General features: G+C 42.2%; 1 protein-coding gene across 4 annotated transcripts in view; it reads left to right on the top strand.

Annotated features, from left to right (window-relative positions):
- Positions 1–26,294, top strand: part of si:cabz01090165.1 (uncharacterized protein LOC100333421 homolog) — a 471,441-nt gene that overhangs the window by 394,104 nt on the left and 51,043 nt on the right. For all 4 annotated transcript variants that reach the window (XM_035995843.1, XM_031304122.2, XM_031304121.2 and 1 more), the window contains 3 exons: positions 2,466–2,706; positions 12,403–12,615; positions 14,221–14,531. In XM_035995843.1, the coding sequence (XP_035851736.1) occupies positions 2,466–2,706; positions 12,403–12,615; positions 14,221–14,531 (765 nt within the window). The remainder of the gene's footprint in view (positions 1–2,465; positions 2,707–12,402; positions 12,616–14,220; positions 14,532–26,294) is intronic.

The following is a 26,294-nucleotide window of genomic DNA, read 5'->3' as shown; positions in this document are numbered from 1 at the left end:
ACCCGTCTGCTTTCTGTCCCCAGAGTCAGAACTAAAACTAAACATGGAGAAGCAGCGTTTAGTTTTTATGCTCCACAAAAGATAAGATATACTTTATTGTCCCCGAAGGGAAATTTGTTTTGGACTTTTGTCCGTTCTGCAGCTTTACAAAGACAACACAAAATACAGAAAATAAGCATCTCTCAACACATACTCTCATGCAACACAAACATGCTTTCATATACATTAGACAGGTACCTATATACTAAGCACATTAAGTACTCCTTTCATTGGCATTTTTTAATTGAACAACCCTGTCGGCTGCATTCTCCGCAATAAGTGTAGCACAGCCCTTGCACAATAAGATATTGCACAACTAACATATGCCCAACCCCAATAGCCTACGTATTGCTTAAATAACACAATGCACTAACATAATGCACAAGCCAAATAGCCTACGTATTGCACAACTAACATATTGCACAACCCAAATAGCCTATGTATTTCACAACTAACATATTGCACAACCCAAATAGCATATGTATTGCACAACTAACATATTGCACAACCCCAATAGCCTACGTATTGCTCAAATAACACAATGCACTAACATGATGCACAACCCCAATAGCCTACGTATTGCACAACTAACATATTGCACAACCCCAATAGCCTACGTATTGCACAACTAACATATTGCACAACCCCAGTAGCCTACGAGTTGCACAACTAACATATTGCACAACCCCAATAGCCTAGGTATTGCATCTGGAACAAACTCCCAGAAAATCGCAGGTCCGCTGCAACTCTCAGTTCTTTTAAATGAAAGCTGAAGACCTTTCTTTTAGATGCCACCTTTCTTTAAATAATTAACTGTAACTTTTGTTCTCGTATTTTATCTGTTTTTTTTTATCGTTAATTGTTTATAACTGCTCTTTAATGTTTTATGTGAAGCACTTTCAGTCGACTTGTTGCTGAAATGTGCTTTATAAATAAAGCTGCCTTGCCTTATATTCCCGCTCCATGCATATGAACATTTGAGCTGGTGAAGAGAACGCCTCACCTCCGATCCAAAAGATAGTGGCTTTAAGTGTGAAGTAAAGAAATGATTGAATTGATCTACTTTAATGTGACTCAACTTCACCATCAGTACCTCGGCTGCAGCCAGAAGGAGAGAGATTGAGGGATTTTCATTTTTTTTTTAAAAAGGAAATGTGAAGCTTATGGAAACAGGTTCAGATTAATAGACTTCCAGTAGACATTTATGATTCTTTCAGCTCCAGTCTAATCTATCTAAGGAAATATGTGGGGTCTGGGTGATAACTATTACCAGCTCCCCCTCCGCCGCTCACTTCCTCCCTATTTCTTAGATTCTCAGATTCCTACTAATCAATCAAGCTGTTTCTAAAGCTTTCACCACCCTGCCATCCATCTTGGACTGAGTAACTGAGTTTGATTTGCCGTTTGATTGACCAAATGTGTCGGGCTGGGTTCATATGTCCCGTTCCGTCTTAGTTCCCGGTCTGATTGACTGAATACTTCTCCAAGTCTACTGAATCTCTTTTCAATATTTTCATATTTTATTTAAATCTTTGTCATCTAGCTATGAAAGTAGAGTGTGTTTCATAATCTACCTGCCAAAACTGGAGTTTGAATTCCAATTTTGGTTTGTTGCAGTGCCTGAATTGGTTCCAAAAATGTTCCAGTACCCTAATTAAGCTGTGTGTGTGTGTGTGTGTGTGTGTGTGTGTGTGTGTGTGTGTGTGTAAAACGGTCCCCTGTGCACACAGACAAATTCACAGTTTCACCAGCTGGTCGGTGTGTTTTGTGTCTCCAGGGCAAAAATAACCCATTACCGTCTTTTTACTAAATGCATGACTGTTTGTTTATCAAAAAACCTGGCTGGTTTTTCTTTTTAAGACTGTTGGTCTGTGTGTGTGTGTGTGTTTATATATTTGTATGTATGCGTGTGTATGTGTGTGTATATGTATGTGTGTGTATGTGTATATATATATATATATATATATATATATATATATATATATATATATATATATATATATATATATATATATATATATACCCTATTTTGGTATATCAGCCTATTAATAATATTGTTAATAACAATTACAAGTTAGGATTGTCATGTGGCCAAAAATCAGAAGTGCAGGTACTCAGTACTGGCGAGTACCGGCCCATTTCAGGTGCTGGTTTGTTGTCCTTTTGTTATAACTTCAAATAGTTGAGAGTTAAACCTATTAAATCCATTTCAAACGGACCCAAAGGTTAACAGAACTGAACTGTGCATGCTGGCAAAGCAAACTTTAAAAATGTTTAAATTTTATTTTTATTTTTTTTTAACAATTACTGTAATTCCATGTGATTTAACAAACTGATCTCTGCCCGTCCCTGTCTACTATAAACCTCGGAATGAAATGACAGTAACGGACTGATCCCTGTCCCTGCGTCTCTGTCTCCATCTCCAGACTGGACATGACCTCCAACAAGCTGAAGAAGATTCCTCCGGACCCGCTGTTCCTGCGGATCCCCGTCTACGCCAAGATGAAGGGTTCTCCGCTGCTGGCGCTGGTGCTGAGTTTCGGTGGGAACCCTCTGCACTGTAACTGTGAGCTGGTGTGGCTGCGCCGACTGACCCGCGAGGACGACCTCGAGACCTGCGCTTCCCCCAAAGACCTCGCCGGCAAATACTTCTGGACCATCAGAGAGGTTTGTTAAAGTTGCTGCAGTGAGACATGAAGGCTACAAAATGCGGTCAGAAAAACACTCTGAACTAATGGAGGAGTCAGAGGTTACAGTGCGTATACCATAAGCCCTATCTTCCACCGGGCGCGTCTGCGCTACGTTCCAAAGGCGCCGCGATCCCCCGCGAGCAATCGCAGCCATTTAAGTCGATGCTTGATAATCCACCAGCGTCCCAGAAGCGTGCGTGAAGTGGCTTTCCACTCCAGAGCAGAACAAGCACTTTAAACGTACATTTTTATAATTTCTGTACTGTATTTATGGTCTATTTGTATTGTATAGTTATCTTTTTATGGGCATTAAGGCGGGTATGAGCACTGTAATTTCTATTCCTATGGATGAAATAAACTTGACTTGACTTGAGATACGCGCCAGGTGTATTTTCACGCCAGCCGCGGGGCGTTCAGACAGCCGGGCAGTTGAGGCTATCCAGTCAATTCACCAATAAACTGAAGTACTTGTAGAGACAATATAATCTGCGAGTCGGGCAGCAAGACGCTCTGCTTCTGAGACGCTCCCCGTGTGGTATGGCGTGTGGCGGACGACGGAACCAAACCAGAGCGCAGCACAGACGCGCCCAGTGGAGAAGTGGGGTGATGCTTTGGCTACGTTGAACGCGTAACGTATGCGGACCGTTCACGGCACGCGCGTGCCGCAGAATGTATCTTTTAACCGGCTCCACCTGCTGCGCACACACGGCGTAGGATTGTATGAGTCACAGGCGAGATCGGGAGAGCTTTTGCTTTGGGATGGTTGTCGTTTCTTCATTTTTTTTGGAGCCGACACAGCGCCGTGAAAACATCAATCTACTGTCAGCTGTTATCAGAGGACGCAGGTGACGGGAAACAAGAACTAAAAACAGAAACTCTCAAAATGAAACTGCCAATACGCTCATTCACAGTCATTAAGTCGTGTCCTGTATATCGGTAGTTTAATTTAAAAGAAATATAGACACTTTATGATCCATTTCTGTGTTAAAGGGCCGCGCACACCTCGTGTAAAGAATATAAATAGAAGACTGTCCTATTTTTGCGCTTGTAGAGCGGATCTCCGCAAATACACTCCACTTACACGCTGCTCTCTGTCCGGTGTAGCTAGTTTCACTGATTATAGTGGAAGCGTAGTGTTGGAACTTCCGCTCGGCGTACGTTGCTCGTGCAATGTAGCCGGCCCCCAAGAGCTGCAGAGGTATTTTTATTTACAATATAGTAGAGATGTTCCGATAACCAGCTCCGATACTGCCTAAACCGTTGGTATCGGTATCGGGATGTACTGGAGTTTATGCACCGATCTGATACCACGTAATAAAGAATAAAAGAAGAATGAAAATCTACGTTAAAGTAGTTTATTTATGTTCTTTTTCCGTTATAACTGACTGTCAAACTGCATAATAAAAGAAAGTTCTGGGCGTTCATGTTTCACAAAGAGTTTAACCTGAGCCAGACCGACAACAAAGATAGAAATCATATCACATCCATACAGGGATAGTAGTATACAGATGTTAAAACATAATAAAATATATGACACGGATCGGTACTCGGTATGGGCCAATACGCAAGTTCAGGTACCGGAATCGGTATCGGGAAGCAAAAAATGGTATCGGACCATCTCTACAATATAGAAACATAACGATAGGATAATGCACAACAGAGTTTCCAGATATAATACAAACAATGAATTAAGGACAAAGGATCCATCGTTGTCTATACACCTCGGAGTGCTTTATCGCACTTACACCATAAGCACTTTACATTTTAAACTTTGATAAATATCTCTGGTTTGACCAGAGACAAACGAAACGATGCTGAGATCACAAAGTCTGCCACGATACGATTCAGTTCAACTCTGGTTACAACGTTCTCGCTCAATACTGGACCAAGTTCAAAAACTTTTTGTTCACATCAGTGTCACTTAGACACAAATGCATGAGATGGTCGGGTCCAGGTTTTAAAAAAGACAAACAAAATAAGCCTTTAAGGTGCCATATGGGTCTAAACAGTGAGTTCAACCAGATTCTCTCAGGCCTGGACCTGCTTTGATGAATAATACTAAGTATTCAAACAGAGGTAATCTTAAGTGGCCTCTGGTTGATTATCTTGTAACACAAATGTTGTACCTCTTGATAACCGGAGCCCCAAGTCATCATTAGCTGGCCAATTCTGTCGTCTACAAAATGATTCATTTAAACATGTTGGTCATAGAAATTGCATTGTGTGTGTGTATGGCATCATAATCCACTGCAAACCCTGCAGCAAAACAGTTTTTGTCTTCACTTTTAGCCCTCTGTGGCTGCACGAGCACTTTCCTCCTCAAGGACGCGTGAGCCGGCCAGATGGTCGGTGTCACACAGCAGGGAACCTTCTGGTCAAAGTGTGGAGTCATGGAGTTTGCTATGCAAAAATGCATCAGAACCATGACTTTGCATTATGTATTCTTTTCCCCCTATATCATTGCAGAGAAGAAAACTGAGAGATCTGCAAATACCCCAAATCGAGTTTAAAGTGCTCATATTATTTTTACATTACTTTTTGGCTTTTTCCCTTTCCTTTATTGTGTTATATATCTTTTTTGTGCACGTTATAGGTTTACAAAGTGACTTACTTACCATCTCCAACAGAAAACACTGTTCACAAACTGCTCCAAACAGCTCTATTGTAGTCCAGCCTTTACTTCAGAGACAAACGTGGTCACTTTGGAACACACGTTATAATGCTCGCCTAGCTGCTAGCATGGTACGCCCTCATACTCTGCTTCTGACTGGCTAGTAGTCCTTACCTAGGTACTGCACATGTCCAAAGATGGAACAAGTGTGATGCCTCACTCTGTAGCTAAAACAGAGGTGAAAACACAGGGTGAAAAGAGGAGCTGCAGCAATGTGTAGTACAACTAAAATATGGTGTTTTTTGAAAATTAAACCATGTAAACCTATTCTGGTACAACCTCTAAATACAATTATGAACCTGAAAATGAGCATAATATGAGCACTTTAAGATAATAGAGCAGAAGTCTTCAACAGGCAGTCCACGACCCCTAGGGGGGTCCTTAAATTTACTGCAAGTGGGCCAGCAAATTGTTGTTTGATAAGTCTTTGAAATTCTTTTTGAAAATTGTCGTTAACAGTTGGTAACATGAATCCAACATATTATTAGTGAAGATAAATTGGCCTACTCATGAAAAAAAAACATGCAACATTGATAATAGGCTTACTATAGATAAGTTAGCAGTGGTGGAATGTAACTAAGTACATTTACTCAAGTACTGTACTTAAGTACAAATGTTGAGGTACTTGTACTTTTCTTTTTCTTTTTGAGTCTTTTCTTTTCATGCCACTTTCTACTTCTACTCCGCTACATTTCAGAGATAAATATTGTACTTTTTACTCCACTACATTCATCTGACAGCTTTAGTTACTTTACATATTTAGAAGCAGCCACACCGGAGAAGTAACGTTTAAATATTGTGTATTAGTTGATGAAAAATTAGACCTAACGCGTTCAACTCACATTGGAACTCTGAAGACTGGGTGCTGGATCCTTAGACTTAGACTTAGAAAACATGAATGTCCCCGAGAGGCAATTTGTTGTGCAGTACATGCATATTGACACATAATCCACAACGCAAACATTGAACCAGACATCTACAGCACTATTTATCTAACACATAACATGCACACATCAATAAATAGAATAAAAAGGAGTATGTTGCACTTCCCTAAAAGGCCTATGTCATAAATAAATGAAACTACTACACAGTACTTCACATATATTCCTCCTCTAGTCATACTCCTCCCCACATCTTATTTAATTGGGTTATTGCCATGGGAATGAATGAGTTTTTTGCTTGGTTGGTTCTGACCTTAATGTGGATGATAATATATAAATGCAATTAGGACTAGCACTCAAATGTAAAAATGCATTTGGGGACTAATTGCTTTTATAATATGGCAGAAATGGATCATCAACAGATACTTCAATTAATACTTTTTTTGTTTGTGGCAAATAATTGAAGTGTCTATTGGTGATCCATTTCTGCCATATGATAAAAGCAAAATGCATTATTGAGCATCTTAAAGAGCGCAATGCCAAAGCAGCGCGGATGTGTTGTAGCTGCATATTGCAGTTAGGAGATGGTGTGGGACTAAAGTTCGAGGAGCCGCTGGGGAAATCTTTCTGTACGATAGCAGCTATGCTGATACTTGTAGAGATAACGGACTTAAGTGGTGTGATTCAAGAAGTTACCTTAAAGAGGATGATATGGAGGGTTTTAGCCTCACCTGGAGACCTTCAGGAGCCGACCCCTCGGGGCTCTTTGAGAGCTTCAGTGATAAGTGGAGGTGCACCAGGAGATAAAGACGGGATTAATTGGTATCATCTTAGAGAAGGATGTTGTACAGACCTTTGCCTCACCTCCAGTAATAGTCCCGGACCTCCCTCCCGAGAGCCGCTGTAGGATCACTATAAGAGGATTAGTGTTGTAAAGAGGTCGATCCAGAGACCTCCGTGTCACCAAAGTGTCTTGGCATGTTAATACTCGGAGAGTTTAATGGCCTCGTTCCCGCTGCAAGGACAAGTGAGCCTCCATGGCATCCATCAGAGGGGCTGACACCAGCCATCAGCCGCCAAGGGAATTCCTGCTGGGGAAATCGATGAAAAGATTCTCCGCTGTTTATTGCATCTGCAACCGCTTCTTCTCCAACAGAAAGATGAAAAATCCAAGAGGTTATATTCTCAGGAAAAGGGACATAAAAACTTGAAGCTGGTTTGGAATTTGAGGCTTAAAGCTACAGTGCGTAGTTTCTGTCGTCCCCATGAGGAATTCTAAGCAATTGACAACAAAACTGTCGGCGCGTCCACATGATACAAGCCTTCCGTGATTGCACACGCATCCCCCCACCCCCCTTTCCTCCACGCAGTTGCTAGTAGCCAAGGAGGACACGGAGGATTAAAAATAACATGATGGACTCTTCAGAAGAGGTCATTATGCGGTGCTCTCACTGATCTCCTCCGTTTCAGCTGGTTTCAGTCATGTGACGCTGGCTCTGAACAAAAACGCGTTGAGGATTAGCTAGACAGGTAGGCTAGTGCTCTATATCCCTCTCGGCCATTATAGTTTTTCAAAAAGGCGGAACGACATGGAAGCCTCCTTGGACTTGCCCGTCCAATGTAAATACAGATAAGAAATTCTTCGCTTACGAGGATAAGTCAGATCATTGGCAGAGGTCATTTTACACCAATGAGGACATATTTATGAATGAAGACTAGGGATGAGCGAGTACAGCATTATCTGTATCTGTATCTGTTAACCATATGAATTATCCGTATCTGTATCTGTACTCGGACTGGGCGGGGCCTAACCCGGAAGTGGATGGGATTTAACCCGGAAGTGGGTCGGGTTGTCTTGAAATTGGCGGGGCTTTAACCGGTATGTTATTTTAAGCATGCAATTGATATGGGTTGATCAGAAATTGTTATATTTATTGCTGATTAGAAAACTATTTACATGACAGCATCAGCATTGAGCTTCAGATCAATGGTTTTGATCACGATAACAAACAAACTATATACAGAACAAGTTTTGCAACAATGAATACAACACATGCGGTTGCAATTATGAAGTAAAATGTAATGAACAAGAGTTTTCATACTTCATTTATTTTTTTTATGAAATACAGCAAGAAAGTGTCAGACACTTTACTTCAGTGCGTGACGTAAAAAAAACTGGTTAGAGCCAGCTGACGGTTTAAAAAAGAAAAAAAATCACTGACAGGCAGAGATGCAATGCAAGTCGCATTCTACCAAGCACCACGTCTGAACAAACCCCACGTTTACCAGAACTCTACTGGTTAATAAGTAAGTACTACAAACCGAAGTAAAAAACAAACCTGAAGCTGAAGAAACCCTAAACGTTAACGGAAAAGACCCGCAAACCTGAGTGACTGAGGGAGAGACAGAGACAGAGAGAGCTGTTCTGTGTGTGAGTGAGCAGAGCGGGACACAGCAACACAATAAATCTGTATGTGTGTAGGGGAGGGGCGCTGTGACGATTAGCCTATCACAGAACGCAGACACAGTCAACTACCCAATGAGGATTTTTATTCAATCTGAGCACAGATATTGACTCGTAATACTCGTATAATATTCGTACTCAGCAAAAGTGCTTTATCCGTACCGGATACTCTTTCAGCCGAGTATCCGGCTCAACTCTAATGAAGACACTTAAAACACTACACAGTGTACCTTTAAATAAGAAAACATATTTATGAAGACCAGATGTGTGCTTCATATTCTTTTCCCATGAACCTTGACAAGCATGTCAACCTTAACCCGCACTTGTTTCCCCCCCTATTTTTTTTTAAAGCAGCTAAAGTCGCATCTCTTCATGTCTTTTTTTTTATCGTCATTGCGATATCAACAGTAGAAAACTGCACCTTATAATGTAACTGTCATTCTTTTTTCCAGTGGTTCCTTTTAATGTTCAATTCAAAGTTCAAGTTGTTCAATAGAAGGAAGTTGGAAATGATTAACTTTCGTTTGTTTTAAATTCAACAAGCAATTTGTTGTATTTTAGCTGCATACTGAAAGCAGCAGAAATGCAGAACTGAGTACACTTGATAAATAAAGTATGTATCGCTATTGCAACATTTAACAATGTTATCACATATTTTCCTCATACCGTGCAGTATTCAGGCGTCCATTAGCCACATTGTTGACTGTATTACTATATATTTTTATGTTCCCCGCCTTTGTGATTCATTGTGATTTTTATTGGCATGGATGGGGTTTAGTTCATTTATTTATTTTGCCTGTGAGGCACTTTGACTATATGTGATATAAAATAACTAGGGATGCACAGAATCCAGGATTCGGATTCGGCTGAATATTGGGCTTTTTGACGGGGTTCTGTTTCTGCCGAACCTTAGAATTTTTTCCACCAAACCGAACCCTACGCTTGCACTATGCGCGCTACGCTGGTCGACGTAATGACGCCGCCGTTGATTACGGGAAGGTGTTTACGTAGGTGGACCGTTCAATGCAGCAGGCTGTGAGAAAGTGAAAATGGAACTCGTGAGCAGAACAAGTGAGTGTTTGGCAGTACTGTCAGTCAAAAGAAGACCATTCAAGTCCAGCTACATGTTCAATTTGCAATGCCGATTTGTCTCGTGGTGGCGAGGACCCTAAACAATGCACAACATCACCGCTGTTACATTTGGTATGGAACATCCGAGAGAATACGAGTTGCGCATGAAGGAATCTACAGACAGCAGCCAAAATGCAGCAACTTCAGGTACGGCAAAGGAAGGACAGTCACTGTTTACTTCATTAACGTGTTTACTGTGTTAATGGACTGAGGATGGGAGGAGGATTTGGTTTCAGATTCGACAGAATCTTAACCAGTCAATTCGGTATTCGGCCGTACCCCAAAATCTGGAAAGTAAGTAAGTGAGTAAATCTTTACTCACTTACTTACTTCCCTCCGATGACCAACTTCACATTCTCACACTTTCACACTTCAACACAATGGATGGAAGCTGTTCGGCAGTTAAATTCTCACGAAAGGGGCCGAAAAAGTTTCCGCTGGTTGGAATTTTAGGGATAACTGAAAAAAAACAAAACAGATATTTATTAAGCCAAGACGAGATGACAAGATTTTCCCTCCGATGACCAACTTCACATTGTCATACATTTACACTTCCACACACTCGGATCACAGAGTTCAATCACTGCCTTTTTTACTCTGAGCTTCTCGGGAGCAATTGAGGGTTAGAATGTAATACAAGACTGAAAGGCACTGCTGCAGTGTTTGGAGCCACAGCCCAGCGGTCATCAGGTCAGCAATCTTCTCTGCTGGTAACAAGACCCAAGAAGGGCGCAGAGAAAAGGTTTTGAAAATGCACTGAGTGATAGGAATGATGAGTAAGCCCAGGTAAGCCTTGGCTGGCCCTGCAATAATACTCACCCAGGGTTTTGGCTGGCTTTATAGTGGCTTAGGTGCCAGCAGGTGGGTTTTAAATATTGCGAGGGCTGAAAAACTCACTTGATCTTCATGTGCACACAATTGAACTCCTTCTGAAAGTCAGAACCCTGTGTGCACAGCAAATGTACTGTTCTTCTTTCTTTAAAACTCCTTGGATATTTTTTATCTCGCTTGTTATTGTTGTTTTCATTATGATCTCTAAATCAAAAAAACAGTTTAAATCAAGATCTCTCCTCTTGCTAGTACTGCACTTTTACTGCAGCTGTTTATAATTAGTTGTAGAGTTTGGGGAGATAAGTGTCAACGACAATACGATCTTCTTTCAACCTGGACCGTATTTTCCTATGTTTTTGTGTCTAACTGATAGGACCAGAAGATAGGACCAGAAGTCTTTTAAATTGGTCCAGTATTAAGAGAAGAATGCTGTAACCGGCAGCTGCGAACCGGGCTGCTATGTAACTCTGTAGGGCAAATGTGCATCATCAATTTGGTCCACTAAAAGTTCTGTTTTTGCCGCTGACAGACTCAGTTATTATTATTATTCTGAGTGTCTGACAACATTACAGAAAGGATCGCTACAGAGATAGACCTTTTTATTAAAGAGTAAGATCCTTTTTGTTATACCAGGAACAGTCCAAAATCGCTATGGCTAAACCCACCAGACTCCATTTAAAAAAGCAGTACTTTTAGCATGTGAAGAGCCAGCATATTTTCACATGTAAATCGGTAAACAGTGTGTTTATTTCAACCAAAACTAGAGATGTGATTGTTGTAAAAGTGGAAAGACGACCCAAAACAGCTTTGCATAGTTTTATTTTGTGTCTGTCGACTTTGAATGCAGTGTATTTTACAATGCTAAAATTACTGTTTATTTAAAAGGAGTCTGGTGAGTTTAGCGTGGATGTTTTTATGTTTAAAAAAAAGGATCTTACTCTTTAAAAGAAAGGTCTACCTCCTTAGAAATCCTTCCCATAATGTTGTCAGACACTTAGAATAATAATCTGAGCCTGTCAGTGGCAAAACAAGCACTTTTGTGGACGTAAATTAAAGGTGCGCAATTGCCCAAATAACCTACATCGTAGCTTGTTTCACCACTGCCGACTGCAGCTATCTCACTCAATACTGGACCAATTTCAAAGATTGTTGTTCCCATCAGTCACTTACACACAAAAACATAGGAAAATAGGGTCCAGGTTGAAAAAAAAAAACAGTTACCATTTAAATCTTCCGCATCGTTTAAAGCAGGGATCTTCAACAGGGGGCCCGGGACCCCTAGGGGGTCCTCAGAGTCAATACAGGGGGGCCTCCAAATTATTGTTAATTTTTGAAAGTTCATGAATCCAACATATTATTAGCAAATATAAATCCCCACTGCTTACTGGCTTATAGTCAAGGTAGGTCACTAAGGCCATCCACATATGTTTGCCACATGTATGTTTAACATTAAACAATGACTTAAAAAACTAAAAGCTTAGTGTTTTATGCAAAAAACGCATGTATAGAGGCTTTAGGCCGCCCTACAAGTTTTTGTAGGCCCAGTTTAATATGCAACTTAATTCTGTACAATATATTTATTAGGGGGTCCCTGATCCATCTCTCTTTCAGATAAGGGGTCCTTGGCTAAAAAACATTGAAGACCCCTGGTTTAAAGTATAACTTGTATTTTTTTGGTCTTGTGTCTCTTAACAGGAGGAGTTTGTTTGCGAGCCACCGATGATAACTCGCCACACCTCCAAGATGTTTGTGATGGAGGGTCAGGAGGTCAGCCTGCGCTGTAAGTCCATCGGAGATCCCGAGCCTTCGACACATTGGGTCAGTCCAGACGGGAAGCTGATCGGCAACACGTCCAGAACCATCTGCTACGAGAATGGCTCGCTGGACATCCTCAAGGCCTCGGTCAAGGTAGAGCCGTGGTTTCATTATCATGATAGAATATAGTTGTGTGTGTGCTCTGTTGATTTATTCTGAAACTGTTGGTCAGTGTGAAAACTGTAAAAAGAAATGAAATGGTTGTTGAACTACCAAAATTGCATAATGAGTAAAGGGAATAAAAGCTTAAAGAGTCTGTTTATCATAACAGTGATTCCCAACCAGGGGTACTTTTAACCCAGGGGCTGTACTTCTGCAGAAGCCAGGGGGTATGTGGAAAGATTGGAGATTAGCTCAACTAATTTGGAGAAAAAAGAAAAGAAAAGAAATGATGATACCATTTAAAGAATACATCCACATATTAACATTAAGTTAAACTGTAACATCGGAACACTGCATGTTGCAGTTATGGGTGTGTCGGAGCCAAAATTATGATTTCGATATTGTCTTTTATTTTGATGAATTGTGCATGACAGCATTGATATTGAGAGTAAACTAGACTCATTATAAACTAACAAGTTGTGTTACTTGATCTTGGTACGTGGCGTATCGCCACAGCCTTTTGACAATCAGCTGATTGAGGCACTAAGTGCATCAGCTGGTATGTAAGAGCTGACCTGTCATTCAGTTGGGGTTCCTTTGGTATGTAGCCATACGTTTGTTTTTTTTACCGCTGAGTACCGCTCAGAACAGATTGTGATTGTGAAATGAAGTTGTTTTTTATATCTTTTATGTTTGGCTCTGCTGTCAATCCTTGTACGCCATCTGATAAGGACAGTTCATTATTTGCTTGTGGAAAAGAAGAAAACGTGTCTTAAAAGTATTAAAGTCCTGAATTTAATAATCTAAAAATAAGCCCTTAAAAGTATTGAATTTTGTTTACAAATGTCCTAATTTCTTTTTTCTTGTCTTTTCGTCGGATTAAATTAATGCCGCAACGTCATAAATAAATATTCTGTGTGGGTGAGGTTTAAATTTACTTTATTTTGTATTTGTAGAGAGTTATTTTAAGTTATTGGAGTACAAACCCACGTCAAAAATGTTTTATTAAATTCAGGTAACATTACTTCTTAAATAATTATTTTCTCGGGCTTAAAATCCTCACTGATCTTCCATTATATGGCTGTGAAGTTGGCATTAAATTTCATCCTAGGTGGTGTCTTAAAAAGTCTTAAATTTAACTTGGAGAATCCTGGGAGTACCTGTTTAAGCGCGTCTACCAAGGCCCATTCTAAAGGACAAGAAGGGATCAAATACGTTTTCTGAAAGTTGCTGGTGTGTGAAAACAGAGCGCAGGACAAACAGGTAGCTAAATGTAAAGAATAAACAGTTCAAATGATAAGCTAAATATAACATTAATGGATCAATGGTTGAAACATTAAGCTTTACTACATGTTGTAGTAGCCTAGTAGGCTAATTGTACCATTGCTGACCAAACCAAGGGACTGTTCAATTGTATGGAAACGTTTGTGTTATACATTGATAACAATAACAGGGTACGTGACTTCATCCGTCAGGGCTGTGCGGGTGCCTCGGACCAAATAGGTTGGGAACCACTTTCATAGGGAACCAACAAACAAAGTCAAGGCGAAGATAAATGCTGGGTCTTCTCTTTCCTTTTGTTCCGATGATTTCTAGGATTCCGGAAAGTTCACGTGCATAGCATCTAATGCAGCCGGGGAGGCCACGGCTCCCGTCGAGTTAGTCGTCAACCCCTCGCCACACTTTGACCCTAAACTGGACCCCGACCCGGGGCCTTCGGACATCCCCACGTCCATCAAGTCCAACGTCAGCGGGGGTCACGCCCGGTCCGACCAGCAGAGAGTCAGCGTGTCGGATCTAACGTCCAGTACTGCTACCATCAGATGGCCCCCGCAGAACCACATACCAGGAGTCCGCATGTACCAGATCCAGTACAACAGCTCCACAGACGATATACTCATTTACAGGTAAAAGTGTGTGTGTGTGTGTGTGTGTGTGTGTGTGTGTGTGTGTGTGTGTGTGGGTTGGATAGAGGGTGATTTAACTTGTGTTTTTTGACAAGACAAAACTAGTCTCACACTGCCACCGTCGTGGGGACTCGAGTTTGAGACTCGGACTCGGGTCGCACTTAAGTTGCACACACAGTGACTTCAGACTTGACTTGAGACTCGTCCTCAACAAACTTCAGACTCGAGATGCAGGACTCGTGAACAATCTTCATTTTTAGGAAATTCATGAGCTGAATGTTATTCCGTCCCTACGTAACCTATAAGCTACCTACATATGTAATGGATCTGCTGCCCGCAGCCACATGTAAGAGAGGACAACAAACATGTCGACCGCACTGGCAGCTGCTGTGCCATTCACCAGAAGCTTTGGCTCTAAAAACTTCAGACAACAACAAGGCCCAAACTTAAGAAGCGCTGAATGTTTGGACTCTAGCTCAAAGACTTGTTAGCATCTCTGGAGTAAGGTACCACAGATACATTCTGGAATAGGACAAATACAAGCTCAGGGTTGTTTGCATTTCTTTATACCAATCACAATCGTCTTGGGCGGCGCTAATCTCTGGACGCAGTGATGGTGGCTCTACAGAATGGTCTCGGGAAGGAAGTTGTTTTGGTGGAACATTTGCACCCCGCAAAAGATAACGTCACATACAATATTAAATGAAGTTTACTGTTGACACAAACAATACAGTAACGTGAGTTATTTAAATTAGCTGGATACATGGGTTAACCTCATCTGATCTTACCAGCGTATCTCCGTATGTACTTTGTCCACAGCAATCCCACCAATCGGGCCAAAACAACGTCCCAGTTAGAGAGGAATTGCCGTAAACATATTCTTTGTAAATCTTTACAATCATTCCCGGGAAGAACCAAGCCGGCCTGCCATGTTACACGATCCAAATTTTCTTCAGAACTTGCCATTTTCAGTGTGTAACGTTAGCGGAGGTTTTGGTTGCTGTTCCTCGACACGACCGGAGTTGTGACGCGATCTGTATTTTGTGTCTGTGAAACAAACTTTGGGTGAGCAATGCGCCGGATGTCAGGCTTGAAATGTTCTTCTGTTGATCAAGACTAAGACAAAGCTGGTCTGCACGCACAAGCTTTCTTCTGAACACAAGCGTTAGTGACATTTCCTTTCTGCTGTGCCAGAACGTAATGTAATAATGTAGTAATGGAGGTTAAAAGGGTTTTAGTTGTGATTATCTCCCAGAAACTGGCAATCACTACCTCTACCACTACCTAACAATGGTTTCTTTGAGAGTAATCCACCACTCAGAACAATGGGAAAGAGCGCTTGTAAATGACAAAGAATTCAATGTAGAAAAAGAGTGGTGCATTGTTCCTCAGTAAAATTTCTGACTAAATTATAGAGATGAATTAACTGCCTGGTTGCTGACGAGGCTGGATGCTTTGATGAACAGAGATTCTTTTCAATTTACAAACCAATCAACTGTGTAAAGCACATTGTCTTCAGCTCCAAGAAATAAAATCATCCTCCTGTTCAGCTCGGTCTCACGGTAACACACATTCTCTATCATCATGTTACAGCTCTCTATTGAGGCTTTATTATATTTACACCAAGTGAAATATTCAAGCCCAAGAATCCCTGTTTTTTATAGATGCACTAGTGCATCCATTTCAGGGCTCCAGACTGCCACCGAATGGTTACACTTTTACGTCAATTTTTTGAGACAGTGTGAGTATATATTTTTTAAACAACTGCTCGCACTTGTGACCCGGAAATTTGACGATTTTGTTTCATTTCATGTTGAAAAATGGGGAGAGAGCGACTCTAGCAGAGTTGGCCAATGTATGTGAGAGTGGGAGGGTGTCCGTGAGTGAAGTGCGTGGGTGGTCTCGCATTGCCAGACCTTCCTCCACAGCGCTGCGGAGGAAGGTCTGGCGAGTGCCCACAGCATTCCGGGATTGGAGAAAAACAGTGTAGGTTTCAGTTTGTCTCTGAATAAATGCTGCAGCTCCTCAAACCCCAAGTAAAGTTCCTGTGTCTTGATGCTCAAGAACGCAACCAAACAAAAAGAGCTGCGGTGGCTCGGGGAGAACTGTTGGGAGACACAGCTCACGTATATGATGACGACAGGACGTAGTTTTGTCACGTATACTGTAATTCTTTAGCGCGCTTGCATAACTGCAGTGTGAAACCAAAGCTTACCGGATCAAATGTAGACAATGTAACAAAAACATTGAACCTCCTTAGGCACCGACCGAATTGCCTCTAAAGTATTGAGTATCGAAAAATGCCTAGTCCTTCAAAACCAATACCTAAAGAGTAAATCGCATCAGAGTCAGTGAGCCAATCAGCACGCAGCATGCTTCTACCAAGATCTGATAATGTCTGTGATTGGCTGTCTAACGTTACACATCGCAGAAACATGCAGGAAAAACTCTACGTTACGAGCTGAAAAATAAATTAAAAAAAATGTGATTAATGTGGAATTTGGAATGAAAACAAATACACATAGCACATAAAACAACACATAAAATGTACAGTAATGCAAAAAAGGAAGCCATACACTGATAATGTATATTAAAAAGCTCACTTTTGAGAAGGTAAATGAGCAGTGAAACTTCCCTGAATGAATATTTTGGTCCGTGGCCAAACCTCCAGGCAGCAGCAGCTGATTTGCACATCCTAATCACCAGATGTGGATTTCGGAGCGTGTTTTGTGCTCGAGCTGCCGAGTGGCTGAGCGTGTGGACCCTCCATCAGCCCCATGATGCTGAGTGACCACTGGACGGTGCCATCAGCCACTTAGCCAACTCTGTAACCTAGCAACATCATTTAGGATGTATAATTGAGTGTTATTACGAAGCATTTTGGAGGACTGACAAATGACAGTTTTGAAATATGTCCACGGCCTCGATTTCTCATTTCAACCGAAAAACCAAATGCACTCGAGTGACCATTTTCCAGCCTCTAATTGGAGAGAACATGTGGTCAAGTGCGGCGCATCCAAATGGATGGTTTCAGATTGAAGCGTGATGGGGTGGGTGATCTGAGTGGTTTACCCACCACTGGGGAGGGCGTTGCACTCACAGCAGACTGTTGGGATCCTCGTCGACTGTCGCATCGTACGCTGTCATAAACAAGCAGCCAAGTTGTAATTCAGAGGCACAGACATCATTTATGTTTGACAGCTGCAATTTCAGACACTATACACGTTTGCATTTAAGACCTCCAGCACCCATCGCAATTATGACTCTTCGTCTTGAGCAAAAGGAGGAACCAGTTTGATGTTTTAAAGCTACAGCTTCCAGAAGAATGTCCGCCCCCTGCCCTTAAACTGGCACTTTTTGTACCAAGAGAACCTCTTAAACCAATCGGAGATGTAGGTTGTTATTACAACCCACAACAACGTTTTCCATCCTCGGATCTAACCCAGAGAACATTATGGTCATGGTTTTAGACACGTCGTAAACGTGACATGGTCGCAGTTTGGCGCAGGCGTAATTTACAGGGGGTGGTTACAAAGTCAAAGAGTTTAAATGCTGTGGCAAGAAAATATTTGTCGTTATAATGTGCATAGCTCGTTAAAAAAACATCCCGAAACACGTGTAATGTTTTGAATCTGCAGAAAGAGAAAACGCTACTCTTTCATAGGGTTTTGTATTCATAACACGAGGTCTGGATTGACTTCCCATTCGGTCCGTATGTAGCCTGGGAAAACCCTGACGAACTTCTGGCAAATTTGAGATTTGCTCTGCAAGTCCGTCTGGCCAAGAGCCCATTCAAGCCCATTTCCAATTTTTCCAAATCGAGGCACCAATCACAACCGTTGAGGCGGGCTTTACACGATGACGATAGCGCAGCGACGGCAAGCAGCTTTTTGTTTACATTCAACATGAAGACCACCGAAGCGGCAGCAACCCGTTGATGCCGCTGTCGCTGCTACGTCGCCCGGATCGTTGGTCTGATTGGTTGAAGGACTATCCAATTGCGCCCAGAGTCATTTGAGCGGCGTCCGTTGGTCACACCCTTTTGGAAATGGGCTGTGAAGTTCCCCAGACCCACACTAACAACTGAGAAGGGTCTGGTGTCAACCAGGCTAGTCCGGATGTAGACCATGGTACGGACTTTGAGAAGCCCTGATCTAAATAAATCCCAATATTCATACAGTTGGCTAATTAAAAAGGAGCTGTACACTACTCTGCACTGTTTGTTCTGTTGTTTGATTCCCAACTGTTTGTCTGACACAAAGGCCAGATTAATGGCTGGGACCTGAACGCCAACTGCCCTTTGCTTTTCCTGTTTCTCTTCAAAGTATGACAAAATCCCCCAAAAGGTCTTAGAAAAATCCACACGAGTCAGAATCAGATGTAAAAAAAAAGAGAGTTTAATGTGCTTGAAAAGAATTCAACACACAAAAAACCAGAGTAAGTTCCAGACAGCTTACTGAAGGGTTCCTTTGTCTAGTGTCGTCTTTTATATTTGCCAAAAGAGACTTTCCCCCAAAAGAAATCCACCAATAACCGTTTTCAGGACATGCTGTTTGAGAATCCAATTGGATACTTTGGAGTCTAAGGACCGCCTTCTTAGGACAGTCTTTCTGGTGAAGTCATATTGCTGATTTTGCTCGTTTTTAGCCGAGTTCGCATCTCCAGAGAGTTCTGTTGTTTGATTCCTAACTGTTTGTTTCTCATGTGAATTCACTTGTTGATGTTCAGCATGCATTAGCTATTTGACATTTTCATTTGTGTTGTGTGACCCAGATGTATCATATTAAAAAAAGAAAAGGTTTTAGATTTTAGGAATTAAAGATGAAAAGATAAAGAGAGTAGATGTTCTAATCTCTTGCTCGTGTGTTATTTAGTTTACCGTGAATTTCTGAGTTTGTAAAGTATTTACAGAAGGTGACCTCTCTCTTCTTTTAACATTCACTCTACTGCAGCCGCCCGAAGGCACAGAGATGCAGCCTTCTTGTGTTTCAAAGGTCAACAGTTTGGTTCTCTGGCTCGACTGGGACCATCAGAGTGTGGGAAGTGAAACAAAAATCGCTCTCTTCGGCTTTTTAACCGGCTGTTGTTCCCTTGAGCTCGGCATTTCCACCCTACAGACGCTCCAGTGGAGCCTCTAGCAGATTTAGACTGAAGCAGCACTCGGTTTGTTGATGAAAAGCGTCCAAAAAAAAAAAGAGCTTGAGTGCTCATCACAGTCATCTGGATAATAGAGTGGTGGAAAGCCAACAGGAAAACTAAAGCGTTTTCTCAGAAACATTTCTTTTTCACAATTATTTTGCAACATCAGAGTCCAGAATCTCAAGCAACAAATGCTTATATAACATGTATTATGTCTGAAATCAATGCCATAATATTAATATTTTGTTATCTATACACAATATAGCTAAAGTATGCATGATCACACAGAACAATAATGAACCGTCTGAGGGCATTTCCTCCATTTATAAAATCTTAAACACACCTTTTAAGGGTATTTGTATGTAACCTGATCCCTATGTGTTTCATATCAAAATGTTCAGAACAAGCTCAGCTTTCTGTAGAGCAGGGCCACATTTGTCCTAAATCAATGTGTAAAGAGATCATTTGGCTCACAAGTTCACTTATTGAAATCTCTTGTGAAAACTTACCTTCACTCATGTGGACGAAATGTTTTGGTGTTTGAAATGAGTTTACAATTCTGGGAATATCTAAACCACATTTCTGCGGCGTATTATCGCTGGACTATTTACTGTATACAGACATTAAATTATTGTTTTGACGTGCCCACGCGTCAGTCATCTTCAGAGGGTTAAATTGGTAGTCAAAGCAATGAATTGAGTTGCACTTTTATGCAATTTAACCCCGCAAACATTCAAATTAAACGTAAGAGTTCCTTTTGTTAATTGAGTTATCTGACGAAGGTCTCAAGACCCTGATTACATCCTAGCCTGGAAATCCAGACCCATACCGAAAGATTAAGGGTCTGGCATTGAGTAATGAAAATGGCCCAACTCGAGGGGCGGCACCAAGCATGCATTTGAAAATCTCACTGCATGCGAATTGGATAACACTACGACCAATCACAACAATACACAGGGTGACGTATCAAGAGCCCCATACACTTAGCTACCAGCAGAGCTAACTGGTAGGTTAAACTCTTAGCTACCAGCGGAGCTAACTGGTAGATTAAACTCTTAGCTACCAGCGGAGCTAACTGGTAGATTAAACTCTTAGCTACCAGCGGAGCTAACTGGTAGGTTAAACTCTTAGCTACCAGCGAAGCTAACTGGTAGATTAAACTCTTAGCTACCAGCGGAGCAAACTGTTAGATTAAACTCTTAGCTACCAGCGAAGCTAACTGGTAGAGTAAACTCTTAGCTACCAGCGAAGCTAACTGGTAGATTAAACTCTTAGCTACCAGCGGAGCTAACTGGTAGATTAAACTCTTAGCTACCAGCGGAGCTAACTGGTAGATTAAACTCTTAGCTACCAGCGAAGCTAACTGGTAGATTAAACTCTTAGCTACCAGCGAAGCTAACTGGTAGATTAAACTCTTAGCTACCAGCGGAGCTAACTGGTAGATTAAACTCTTAGCTACCAGCGAAGCTAACTGGTAGATTAAACTCTTAGCTACCAGCGAAGCTAACTGGTAGAGTAAACTCTTAGCTACCAGAGGAGCTAACTGGTAGATTAAACTCTTAGCTACCAGCGGAGCTAACTGGTAAGTTAAACTCTTGCCGTATCCGGTTGGCAAAACAGCAAAAACGTCCTTCTTGCAAAGCAACAATTCGAGCGCCATCTTCTGTTCCTCTTTTAGATGAAAAGCCAAGTCTAACTCGTTCATTGTAGCGGCCAAAGCCGTTTCAAACAACTGGTGTTCATCCATAGCCATCTTGCAATGTTTACTAATGACTTCGACGTCGCAGCACTGTCGTCATCTGTTTAGCTCGCCTCTGGCCCGCCTATATCAGATACATGTGATTGGTGCAGCTCGGCTACAAGGGCATAGTTAATGAGCATCATTACTGAATGCCAGAGTGACTCGCTGAGCAAATTCAAATTGTGCTCTCTTGGATTTCCAGGGTAATTACATCCTGTCTTTGCACAGAAACTTTCTCCCTTGCTGGCCACCATGCACTTTCTTTCATTACGCACCCAGTCAGCTCTTTGTGCTGTGGCTTTTCTGGCCTCCCTTATAATCCATAACTCAAGTAAAAAGCACCTATTTTAGCTCACAGTGGCAGTACTTATACTTTTGACTTTAAGTGCAAAACATTTTATAACACAAGTGCAGCTCTCTGGCAGAGTAATTGGCCTCTCCACTGTACTGTAATAGAAGAGACTCGGGACGCCCACTCTGGCCTCTCTGCCCCGCCTCTGCAGTCTGATCCCAGGCTTTACAGAGACTCTGCCCTTCAGAGCAGCTCCAGCGCCAAGCTCTTCATCTTCACACACTGAGGCATGCACTGTACTCTGAAACTCTTTACATCAATTGTTGTAATTACTGTTACTTCCGGGCCCCTATTGGCTGAGCAGCGCCTAGTTCTTTTTATTCTCAATTGTCTTTAAAGTCCCCATGAAATGCATGTTTGCTTCCTTCGAGTGCGGGGGCAAGCTCATAAGATATGTGGTAAGGGGGCAACGATACGGTACCGACGCAGTTGTCAATTTCCCGTCCGGCGCCTGCGTCGTTTAAATAGCAAATGCACCTGCGCCCATCTGTACGCCCATGGGCGTGCTGGTCTTACAGGGAGGTGTGTTGGCGCCATTGACCAACAAAAACCTGGTCTAAAGTCAGTAACGCAGCATTTCATTGTTATTTCAACAGCAAATTAGTAAAATTTGCCTAGGCTCATGCACAGCGCGTGCACACTACGCTTGCAGCAGCACACAAACATGCAGAAGATTAAAAATAAAGAATATATTACAATGTGAAATAGTATTATGATATGATCTGCTCGCGCGCTTTCACTTCACGCATGAGCAGATCAGTTTCTTCTCCTGAAAATCTCTCCTTCCTGCTCAGCAATTCCCCCTACATAATAGCAATGCGCCAAGGTCCAAACGTGCCTGGCTCTTAAAGGTAATGGGAGATGACACTCTGATTGGTTTATTGCATGCTACGCCCAAAACGCACCTATGATTAATTCAGACACTAAGTACAACCCTTTTGAACCATGCGCCTGGGCATCGGTACACAGAAGTCACGGTTTGGTTCATAGCATATATAATGACATAATAAGCAAAGCATGTCTGCAAAGTGTGTGTCTGCACGACATGTGCTGTCTTTACAATGGTATGCTTTAGTGGATCAAAGTGTGCCAGAATGAGTCTGCAGCAGGGAGCCTTTGAACATGAAGGGCTCTCTGCACCTCCTCTGCAGTCTGTCAGACATTTGGTTCAGTTTGTCATGCGGGTAACAAAGTAAGAACTGCAGTATCAAAAAGCATTGAGACCTGGTAAAAACAAGTCCTCCAACTCGTACGATGATATAGGTTGCTTATTCATATCTGAACCAGAGAATGTAAAGTTTGAATGTTAGATTTCGGCACCAAAACTACTTCCGGTTACGCACGTGATGCTGAATGTGACGTCGCTCTGACTGTTCCGTAAAGTTGAAAGTTTAAAAAAACTCCCTTTACTCAGCACGATGCTTCTCTCCACCCTTGACGGGACACAAAGTCCTGAGTTTGTTTGACCCATCCACCACCCTAACCTGCCGCCTTGACACTCTCATACTTTGGCACATCACTTCCTGCTTTGCTCCCGTCATAATTACTACAGCCACTAGAGGACGGCGCCACCGTGAACGTAAATATGAGACGCAATTGCTGCTTGGACAACAATCTATGGACGCATTTATTTCAAGGCAGGACAATTTTGATATGAACAAAATAGCTGCTCTTTTGAGTTTCGTCTCTGCTTCACATCCAGTTACATGCTATTTTTCTATTTCCTTGACTCACATTTAACCAGTTCTTATTCAAAGACACCTTTACTCTACCTTTTCCAAGCCCTCATTATAATCTGCCCTCCCGCTAGTCTAAAAGTCTGGATGCAGTCAGCTTCCCCACATACGGCCGTCCCAAAACTGTGCATGGCCTTTTTCTAACCTTTATCCTTCCAGGGAAAGTCTGCCTGCTGCTACTCCCCGCCCGGGCCTGCTTCACATTCACATTTGGGAGCTGTCCAATACTGCTGAACTGCATTTACTGTGTGAATGGAGCAGCTGCGGTCAGTCCGTTGCCCGAGCTCTGGGGGTAATCCTGGAAGTTGTTGAGGGATTGGCGGGAGGAAGGAGGGGTTGCTCATTCATTTTTTTTCCCAGCCGCTGGTCTTCTGCCGGCCGTGCTGCCCTGCTGCCCTGCTGCCCTATCATAATGGCGTGACATGTGGGGCAATGAGATTTTTAGAAGTTCAGTGAAGTTCAGTGACCATCATCACGGATATCACGGCTGCCCATGCCACAGGGGAGAGCAGTTCAGCCTAACAAATTATGCATTACGCATGAAAAAGATCAACTCATTTTACCCTTCCTAGTAGCATAGCATGGCCTCTTCTCTGACAGAGCTATTTGGCTCTGAGCTGGTAGCTGTAACATAGTCTAGTCATAGTATCGATGAGGTTTAATTTCCGGGGGTTGTTCCGGTCCAAACGCGCCTGGCTTTTAAAGGGAATGGGAGACGACCCTCTGATTGGTTTATTGCATGTTACGCCCAAAACACACCTATGAATTAATGAAGAAACTAAGTACAACCCTTTAGAACCATGCGCCCGGCGCACAGACCCTTTTTTCCGCCGTCAAACTATAGCAAAAGTGGATTCGTACACGCCCTAAACGCACCTTCCCCAGGCGCTTCACGCCGTGCGCTTAGACCGTTAAAATAGGACCCACTGTGTGTGAGCAGCAACTTGAGGAGCTTATTCTAAAACATCGCCGACTGCAAAATTTAATTCATAAGCAAAAACATCTGATTTAACACTAAGGCGCCACAATATGAGTAAAATATCTAATTGCGATTATTTTGACTGACATTACGATGTGGTTCACCATATAGGAGGGAATGATCATTTTTGCATCATCGTTCTTATTTTCATTGAAAAATATTAAAATCTAAATGATTATAGTGTTGATTTTTGCGAGGATCTGTACCAAACAAAGATTTTTTTCTGTAGTCTGTAGGATAGGATTTGTAGGCCGGGACGTCTCTGCAGCACCACACTACTTCATTTATAACGGTTCCACACATATTCTGCCTCTAACAAATATTAGATTATCCAATAGGTTTGGATAATGCACTAGTCCATATTGCGATTTGCAATAAATTGCGATTAATTGTGCAGCCCTAGTTTACACCATACTAATGAATAACAAATCCTATCTTAACCCCGATAAGTAGATATGTCCACCATTATAACGTTTTACCTTCCTTTTGGAATAATAAAAAAAAAAAATATGTCAATTATAACAATGCATGTAAACACTTTAGGTTTAAAGTATTACTCCATATATATATATATACATATATATATATATATATATATATAGTATATGCAGTCAGGCTGCTTGGGTTCCATCTCAGCACCTCCTCCTCTGCTTTTTTTTTAAATTCCATCTCAGTTCCCTCACACACTCAGGTTTACAGTTTTCAACGTGCTGCGCTGGCAGAAAAGTCGAGAACCGAAGCGGCGAGATAACAGATCGACATTTCCTCCTCTCTGTGTCTGGTGGACTCTCAGTAGATGTAGGGGTGGGGGCGGGGAGGAGGAGAGGAAAGGAAAGAAGGCTGTATTTAAACAATGTTCCCTCCTCCTTCTCAATTCTGCCCATGGGCAAGAACAACCCGACCAGCTTTATCCTTCACCTCTCTCCCTCTCTTGCTTACTCTATCTCTCTGTAACACACACACACACACACACACACACACACCCTTAAGGATTATGGGTCCAGGGAGAGATCAACCTCTGTCAGCACCAGGAAATGAATCCATTGATTCTCCCTCCTTTAATATTCTCTTCTGCTCCTCTTTCTCTTTCTGTCCTAAACCAGGTGTGTGTGTGTGTGTGTGTGTGTGTGTCTCTGCCTGCCTGCATGAAAGGCTTAATAAAGCGCAGTGTGAAGGTGTGTGTGTGTGTGTGTGTGTGTGTGTGTGTGTGTGTGTGTGTGTGTGTGTGTGTGTGTGTGTGTGCGTGCGTGCGCTGGCTTTCTAATTACCATCCTGCCCGGCTCTCGAAGGAGAGATTAAAGAAGCGAGAGAGAGGTAGAATGGAAAAGTAGAAAGGCGGCGGAGGGGTGGATTGATGCAGTGCTGTGAATAAGAGATGTTTCTTTGACTCAGCTGATGCGGAGATAGGTGCAAGGAAGTGAGGGAGGAAGGAAGGAAATGCGGGGAGCAAGGGTCCAGGAAATGACGGCCGATCATATTCTGCTGAGATGATGAGGCATCAGCTTTCCTCTTTTTCTACATCTTTTTTTTTTCCTCATCCTCCTGTCTCCTACCTCCCATTTTTCTATCGCTCTTATCAGTGCACAGACCTTTTTAGAAAGTCAGTGTAATGTCACATCTCCTCTGCATCTACGCCTCATCCCTCGCCTTTTTCCCCTTCCTCTCTCTACTCTCACTCCATCCGCCAAATGTCACTTTGACCCGCCGGGGTCTCCAGTTAGAAAACCCTTCAGTGCAGAAGATGACAGCCAGGCTTTTAGGCTGAGATCAAATCAAAAGGTTTTCTCTCTCTCCTGCTCAGCCTCACAGCTCTGCT

Source organism: Sander lucioperca, chromosome 20 (assembly GCF_008315115.2).
Source record: "Sander lucioperca isolate FBNREF2018 chromosome 20, SLUC_FBN_1.2, whole genome shotgun sequence".
Classification (NCBI taxonomy): Eukaryota; Metazoa; Chordata; class Actinopteri; order Perciformes; family Percidae; genus Sander; species Sander lucioperca.
Note: the sequence above shows the minus strand (reverse complement) of the source record. Positions and strands in the feature narration are given on the sequence as shown.